The sequence below is a fragment of the Lolium perenne genome, chromosome 2, assembly GCF_019359855.2.
Source record: "Lolium perenne isolate Kyuss_39 chromosome 2, Kyuss_2.0, whole genome shotgun sequence".
Taxonomy (NCBI): Eukaryota; Viridiplantae; Streptophyta; class Magnoliopsida; order Poales; family Poaceae; genus Lolium; species Lolium perenne.
This window is the reverse complement of record NC_067245.2, coordinates 88,810,058-88,818,395: the sequence shown is the minus strand read 5'-3', so window position 1 is coordinate 88,818,395 and position 8,338 is coordinate 88,810,058. Positions and strand designations below refer to the sequence as shown.

Below are 8,338 nucleotides of genomic sequence, written 5' to 3'. Positions count from 1 at the left end.
TCCAATGGCAGGATATCGATGGTGTAGGCGTACACGCCGCAAAGGCCTATTTTTAGATGCCGTTTGTTCCGTAAAAACACCTTATCACTCATAAAATTATGCTAAATGGTTGCCATTTGAAAGATAAATCTACCCCCGTTGCTTAAAAAGGAAGATTAAACGAGTACTATGGCGTGGACTCAACAAATAGCGGAGCGCCAAATTGCAAAACTCCCAACTTAGCTCAAGCCCAAGACAAGAAGACAACAAAGCCTTCCCTCCCACTGGAAGCGCTACACAAACAAACGAATACCTGCAAGGAACGCTCGCTGTAGGGCAGGGCAGCACACCCCGATCAAACGCACCTCCCCTTCGGACGGAGAGACTCATCGTCCCAGCCGTCCATCCTCGCCGCCGGCGGCCTCGACCTCCGGCCGCGGCCATGTCGAAGAAGAAGGCGGTGACGACGATGACGCTCAAGGACTTCCACGGCGGCTCCATCCCCTCCGAGCTCCCTCTCCCCTCCGCTCCCGGCGTGTAAGTTCCCCAAACCCTAACCCCGTCGAACTCCCCACCCCCCCGCTCCAACTCACCAGCCCTCCACGTCCTCGCAGCTGCGCACGCCCGCCGGACCGCCCCACGGCCGCCCCGTCCTCCTCCTCGGCTCCATCCGCGCGGCCCCGCACTCCCGCCGCCGCCACGGCGGCCGCCGCGATGCCTTCCTTCCTCACCAACCCCTCCCGCATCGGCCGCCACTTCGACGAGGACGAGCGCACGCCCTTCGAGCCCGCCACCCCTCGCCGCCCGGCCCCGTCGCCCCCCTCGTTCCCCTCCGCGCCGGCGGCGGGCCCCGCCGCCAGATCTGCACCGGGGAACGCCTGGGGCGCGAAGAAGGAGGCCGCTCCGCCCGCCGCGCCGGCCGTTCCCGCCGCCACCGGCGGCCAGATCTGGTCGGCCACGCGCATCGCGCAGGCCAGCGCCGTGGAGAAGGTGATCTCCGGCAGGTGGCACCTGTCCAAGCCCTCCTCCCCGACCACGCCACCAGTGCTGGAGACTCACAGGGAAGTCGCCCCGCCCGAGATGGAGAGGCCAAGGTCCGTTGGAGCGAGGGAGTTCGACGGTGTCATGGAGAGGCCAGGGTTGATTGGAGTCAGAGGGATGGAGAATCCCATGGATAGGCCAAGGTTGGTGGCTGTGAGGGACCTGGACGGTGCCATGGAGAGGCCAAGGTCAGTTGGAGTGAGAGGGCTGGACGTTGCCGTGGAGAAGGGTGTGGAACCGGTGAGGCCTGCATCACATGAAGGCAGGGTTGGGGAAGTCAAAGTCGGAGAGGTGCCGGAGAGGCCCAAGCTGAAGCTGCTCCCTCGTTCTAAGCCAATCGAGCCCCCTGCGCCATCTCCTACCTATGTTGAAGAGAAGCAGGTTACTCCTTCTGTTCCCTCCCAGTTTTTTGTTGATCTTACTTACCTAAAAGATAGCCATATAGCCTTTCTCGGTGCCGCCATTCTGCCTAGCTTGATTTGTTGGGAACTAAGCACTAGGGGCACCTTGGGGCCTGCCTAGCGCATACGTATAATAGAGCCCCCCTTGTGCTCTGAGTGCAAATTGAAATCACATGCCTTGCATCCAATAACATTATAGCATTAATTAATAGCTGATCAGTATTGGTTATTCAAGCAGAGTTTGTAAACAATATACGAGATATCTTCATGTGAAGCTATATGTGATTGGCTTATGTAGTTTTCTTTGTTATTAAGATTTCGTCATTATGATAGTTTGATATCAGTAGGTTGGATATGGCATTGTGGAAGTTTAATCTTTTTCTTGGTGGCTAACTATTGTGTAGGTCCATCCAATCCCCGTGATAGCGAGTGTCATGCAGGCTGAGATTGTTCATGATGTGTACCAGAATGTGGTTCCAGCTAAAACAGGAGTAGCAGGGACAGATACTGAAAGTAGGGCAACAGTGGATCGACCACGGCTGAATCTGAAACCTCGCTCTAATGCAGTGGGTCAGTCTGGTGAAAGTGCTGCCAAGGAAAGGTATGCGATGTTTAGAATTTTTTCTCTTGGTGTTGTCATTGCTGTAGATACTCTTATATTATTAATTTGATCGTTTGCTGCTTGCTGTAAACTAGTCTTTATCTATCGCATGTCCCATTTTTTTGTGCTCAATACACTTCACCTTGTCCAAGCAAATACTTACATTCCATCTTGTATCAACATCATATTTGGGTATTCCTATTAATCAATATATGATTAGTGTCAAACGAGGGCATCTAGATAGAAAATTTGTCTGCTCTGTTTGTTCCCATGCATGTTCTGTGCTGTTTCTCCCATACACGTTCTGTATGTGTGTAGTTATGCATAGCTATTACGTTGTTTTAGAATTTTTTACTGGTTGGCAGATTGAAATTACACCCGGTGATTATTGAGAGGTTATTCACTTATTCCCCTTCTTTTCCAATTGGCATGTTGACTCATCTTTTCTTTTCAGGTCTAGTTCATATAATTAGATGGTACCAGTTACCTTCATTTTATTATTTTTCTGTTCAGAAACTAATTCCCTTCTGTTCCTTATTGCATCCTGTATGTGGAATTAGTGCTCTGTAAACATTTTAATATCATGAGAATGATTTATTGATATTATTTAATTTATTATAAGGGTTGAAGTTATAGTTCTGGTTTGAATAGTAGGCGCTGCAAGGGCACCAGATAAGGGGAAGTATTTATGTATGTTATGGTGTCTTGAATAGTAGAATGGCATCTTGATGATTGTTTCTGTAATTTCCATCTCTTTCGGTGAAGCTTGGTATAATTGTTTTGGCACTGTATGCTGGTGCTGAATTTGCTAGCAAGTTGATTTGCTTGATAAAAATCATCTCAGAGACCTAGTCAGTTTACTGCTAGAGTATTTGTCAATATAATACTATAGTTAATATCATCATCATTATTAGTATGATGATGTACTAACTTATTTGTTATTTAATGCAATCAGGCCATCAGTCTTCGGTGGTGCTCGTCCCCGCGAACAAGTATGTGCCTTGCTTTCCTGCCCCTCATGTGGCTTTCTGTGTTTTTTCAATCAATCTGAATGAAATCCTGACTGTTCTTTTATAAACTCAGGTTCTCAGAGATCGTGGAGTAGATGCTTTGGCAAGTGATCTTGAGAAGACCTCTCCAGTTGCCAGGTAGCTAACATATTGCCCCTTTAGACACCAATAAAATATAGCTGTAGTGGTTTTACTTGACATTAAATGGCCTCTTGCAGTAAAGGCATGTTGATTATTGTTGGTCGTCTTGAATGCTTGATCTTGATTCTTCCTATTTCCTTGCTATGATATATATTGGCTACCAAGTGACACTGTTACCGTAGCATAGTTGGTCAGGGTGCTGCCATTGCCAGACAACCATATTTGTTGGATTGCAGTGTATTTAGATAGGAAATTACATGCGGACCATAGTATATATGTTCCCAGGCATCTCAGCATAGAGCAGAAGTTCTGCAAGTTACAATTCTTATGGCCAGGATGTGCACTTTGCCGAGGCCTGAATGCTGCTTTCATTTCCTTCGCATGTGTTTTAAGCTACAAATCAGATTGATTGTATTCATATATTGCTGTAATAAATCACAGGGTTTGTTATAGAAGTGTCAAGGCAGGTTGTTGACATCCTAATTTGTAGTGTTTGCCCGATTGATATGTTATTATCAAGTACCAACTTTGTACTTTTTTTATGTACTTGTTACATAATTTTTTCTTTGGAGTAACGATTTTTTTGCTGGGAGTGGTTTTCTGTTATGCAACAATTAGCCGATATAGGTGTTTTGTTGAACATGCGTTGTGTTTACTAATAATGGGTGTGATATTTTGTAGGTCTAAAAATGAATTTGCAAAGGTTGAACAAAAGGTTGAAGCTATGCCCATTAACCCTTCAGGCGAAAAGGTTGATAGTTATCCATCTGGTCACAGAGGGCCAAGGAATGCTGATAGGAAAGATTATAGGCGGGATACAGACAGGGCTGATGCATATAGGCCTACACGACGTGAGGACAACAGGAAGGTTGTGGAGAAGATCCCCGAACAGCAACGCCCAGAGCCTGAAACCTGGCGTAAACCAGTGGAGCCACCAAAGCCTGAGATTACTGCACCTCGGTTTGGGAAGGCAGCGACCGCGTTGGAGCTTGCTCAGGCCTTCTCCAAGTCCATGTCCGATACAGTGCCACAGTCTCGCTTGACCAGTGTTCCTAGTCCAAGAGTTCCTCCTAGCCCAGGGACTAGGGATCAGGTTGGCTTTTCAAGGCTCACTGACAACGGGGCATTGCACTCTGGCTCTTCACATCGAAAGATCAACGGTTACTGATCCTGTGACAAACATACACTATGATCCCATGATGACATGGTTCAAATGCCATGGCCTTGCTGAAGCACACTTATTTATTGCCATGTTCAGTTGTTCAGCATGGGGAAGTCAAATTGTCGCCTTCAATTGTTGCACACGAGGGGTGCTAGTTCATTTTAGCAAACAAAAGTTCCTCTCATAACCTGGTGGCCAATTTCTTCTCTTGGCCTGTGATTTTTAGCTGGGGAATAATTGCTACCCTTGTATTTGCTAGCTGGCCGTGCCTTGTATGATTCTGGTGTGCGTGCTTGTTTTAAGATGTGCCAGATGAGGATGCATATGTGCATACCCATACACAAATGATTTTACTGTGTTATTTTTCAGATCAATTCATCAGCACTAGTTAATTATGAGTAAATTATGCATAGCTCTTGAATATAATTGTACAATCTCGTCTATCGTTTGCTTTTCCCTTGTTTCCTTTGTTTGTTGTGCTGACAAGGATTGTGGCAGTCTGAGATGCCATCTGGTATGCAATCTATTTATGTCAAACTAGTTGGAAACGTCAGAGCTTATCAAGGCCATGGTCGAATCCAAGGAGGATAATCATGAGAAGACGATGGGAAATGCCAGTTGGGTGAAACATTACACATATGCACATCAGTAGCAAGCACGAGGAATCACAGAAGCATCAGCTTTGAAAGCTCAGATTTGAGCAGAGCAGGATGATGGTGAAACCCAACCCACACATGACACATTACAGGGTCTGGTCACGACCCAACTAGCTCGCCTGAGCTCAGAACAGGAACGCCGTCGGTGAGAACGCCGGCAACGCCGAAGGTGGCCCAAAGCGCCTGCAGGTAAAGAGAGAACCTAGGTCAGTTTTGGGGCGATGAACTGCATCATATACATGCTCCTACATGATAAGACATTAAAAGCAGTTTGAGGGCCTGCTTGAAATGTACAGGAGTTTCACTCACATGAAACATCAATTCAACTTCCGGGAAACTACTAGTACTAGTAAAAATGAAAACCCGTGTCAGAAAGGTCTGAACTCTGAAGATGTACCGTTATGCTAGATCCCCGAAAGATTGTGCGATTACCACTGCCTACCAAAGATTCTGAAGGGCAAGTAGAGAAAGTAGCAGTAGCAGCAGGCATCAGGGGTCACAGGCTCACTTGACCGGGCAGCTTAGCTTGCGTTTTGACTTTTGACTAACGATAAAGCAAAGAGAACGTCTCTGTCCGACACATGCACTAACAATAAGGATGGTGAGCTTGTCTACAGATGAGATTCCATCTGCAGGTCGCACGGTGCGTGGTCCATGCAGTTCAGGGATTCATAGATCTTTTCGGTGGTCCATTGAAAGTGCTGTTCGTGGACAGATGAACAGCCTAAATCAAATTCAGAGATGAATTCCTAATTACTAATTATCGACTATGTTTGTGGAAATCGAATGGATAATCTGAAACCGGGCAACAAATTTCAGACATTTCCCTTAACGATCTCAGTTAGTCTTTTCACTTAACTTCATCCCAGTTCCCTTGCACTGGTTTCTGATTAATTCTGCACTCACTCAATGGTGTAGCCGTGTAGGAAGTGCATGGCTTAATTCTGCACTCACTCAATAATCTTAAGCTAAAGCCAGCAGCCTGTGTAAGCTAGTTGACGAAAGGTAGCATTGACCCGACAGAGTCGCACAATTTGGTCCCGTGAACCCATTAACTAGCCCAAGTCAACTTTCTGCGAGTTTCAACTAAAATTAGGTACCAAGAAGCTGACCAACAAACAAGTTGGTTCAGCCCTATCTGTCCAACTTTGAAGCAAGCAGATCAAGATCACGCTCCACGGCACAGCAATGTAATGACAAAACTGCCTACCGCATCCGTATGGGTTATCGCCACGGAGGCTCATACTTATCTGTTAGAAGCAGTCGTGGCCCAAACAGGATTCGTATTTTCAATGAACTTTTCCCGAATTTCAAATTTTTTGATCATTTCATTCGATAGGTTACTTATGTTTCTGTAGAAATATCGCCGGATTCAAGAATTCAAGCCAAAGTGTATTCAGACTTCATGAAAAATTCTCAAATTTGGCTGAACTTCAGTCAAATTCAAGCTCAAATTTCGGACATTTGGCTGAATTGATAAACGGGAGAACTGAAAATTCGGACATTTGGCTGGATCGACGACCAGAAGAAATGAAAATTCAGAAGTTTCACCTAAACTAATCGCGCCCAAAAAAACTACTGATTCGCGATCATCGACAGTCCATCTTCCTCGCCGGAGGAGCCTGGCCGGAAGGTCAACGTACACGTGTTGCGATTGCGCCCCCTCCCCACCCGACGGGATCCAACCTCCGTTGCCTACCCCGGCAGCCGGCACGCGCACGAACACGACACCATGAACACGTAGCACGCGGCAGAGAACTGAAGAACTCACCGGAAGTCGTCGTAGTCAGACGTCCGGGACGCGCGAGGCGACGGCCTCGCCTTGGCCTTGGCCGCCGCCGGCTTCCCCTTCGCCTCGGCCTTTGCGGCGGCCAGCGCTGCGTCCTCTGAGATGGCGACCAGCGTCGGCTTCCACGACGCCGATCCCGACGACAGCCTCCGCCGTCGCTTCTCCGCGGCGGACGTGGGCGCCGCCGCCTCCTCAGCCACCACGGGAACCGGCTCCGGTGTCATCGCTGCCGTTGATGTCCGGCGCGCGCGCCTCACGAACGCGAACAGCTTCATCGATCACTGCTCTATGGATACCGGGAGCTGAGCTAATCTTGCACCAGCTGCCACCAGGGAGGTTTCAGGTTTGTAAGCAGGCTGCGGCCGCTGATGCTTATTTATTATATCCTCGTGGCAGGCTTGCACCACTTGCTAGTTTCTAACACGAAAGACAGAACTGACCTTAATCCTCATCACTTACTTTTCTACTTAATCAATCAACCTTTTCCACACAGAAAGCAATAGAAACACTTTTTTTCTTTCGAGAACCCGCAGCAGAATCTGCACAATAGAAACACTGATACAAGGCAAGTTATAGTAAGGAGCAGGGACGGTTTAGTCTTTTCTATTGGCCAAAAATACCATTGGATTTATTTCAGGGGATTAGCACTAGTGGGATTAGAGAAACACTAGAATCTAGTTTGCTTATATCAAATGCGGTCCACATGCACACAGCACACCATAGCTTGCAAACTTGGTCACTGGGTTGGAACTTTTTGGGTATACTATGTTGTCTGCGGTATAGCAATCATGAATGTAAAAGAGACAATGTCAACCAAAACATTTCCTATTTCTTTTGTAGTTTTCGAAATCAGTAAACTAGGCAGTCTTTTAGAGACACAATAAAAAAATTGTTTGGAACAAATGAAAACCATAGGAATTTTGGAGGATTGAATTCCTATAGTAAAAAATCTCATAGTGCCGTTTGGAATTTCTATTGGATGGGCTATTTCATAGGAATTCTTCCGTCTAATATCATTTGAATTTTATAGGAAAACTAACATGTGTTCTCACCTCGTGATTTCAACTTCTTTCTCTGAAATTCCCGTGTTTTTCCTGCGTGACATCAAAAAGATGTTTTTGAAGTTTCCCGTTGATCTTTTGATTCATGCAGGATTCAGGATACATGACGTCTCATTTCATGTATGTTTCCCATTACTATATTTTGAGTTCTCGTGTTCCATACGTGGTCTTAGACGTATCACAGAGACAAGTCACTCCAAGCCTTTCATATGGAATTGCATGCACTAGCCAGTTCAATTAAAAGACGGATCTAATGGAGGAGGGCTAGACAATTATATTCAACACCTTCCCTCACGTATAAGCCCGTGGGCCTTTTTTTTTTGGTCTCGCACGGATCTTGGACGTGTATCCTTCGATTTCTTTTTTTTAGGGAGGCCACAAATATTTATTTCAAATACCGCGTTGGCTAGGATTTGAACTCAGGACCTTATGGTCTGGTACCATGTAAGATTGTTGCACTAGCCAATTGAACAAAAAGTCCAAACGGATGGAGGAGG

The 8,338-nt window shown here is 46.5% G+C and overlaps 2 protein-coding genes across 2 annotated transcripts; one reads left to right on the top strand and one right to left on the bottom strand.

Moving 5' to 3' along the window:
* Positions 1 to 307: 307 nt before the first annotated feature.
* Positions 308 to 4,738, top strand: LOC127333195 (uncharacterized). Its single transcript, XM_051359535.2, has 6 exons — positions 308 to 516; positions 594 to 1,401; positions 1,826 to 2,022; positions 2,978 to 3,014; positions 3,106 to 3,170; positions 3,855 to 4,738. The coding sequence occupies exons 1-6, from the start codon at positions 422 to 424 to the stop codon at positions 4,339 to 4,341; spliced, it is 1,689 nt and encodes a 562-aa protein (XP_051215495.1). The 5' UTR covers positions 308 to 421; the 3' UTR covers positions 4,342 to 4,738.
* A 171-nt stretch (positions 4,739 to 4,909) lies between these two features.
* On the bottom strand, positions 4,910 to 7,143 carry LOC127333196 (uncharacterized). Its single transcript, XM_051359536.1, has 2 exons — positions 6,763 to 7,143; positions 4,910 to 5,174 (listed from the first exon to the last, which is right to left on the bottom strand). Exons 1-2 carry the CDS (start codon positions 7,053 to 7,055, stop codon positions 5,117 to 5,119), a joined length of 351 nt encoding a protein of 116 aa, XP_051215496.1. The 5' UTR covers positions 7,056 to 7,143; the 3' UTR covers positions 4,910 to 5,116.
* Positions 7,144 to 8,338: the final 1,195 nt, after the last annotated feature.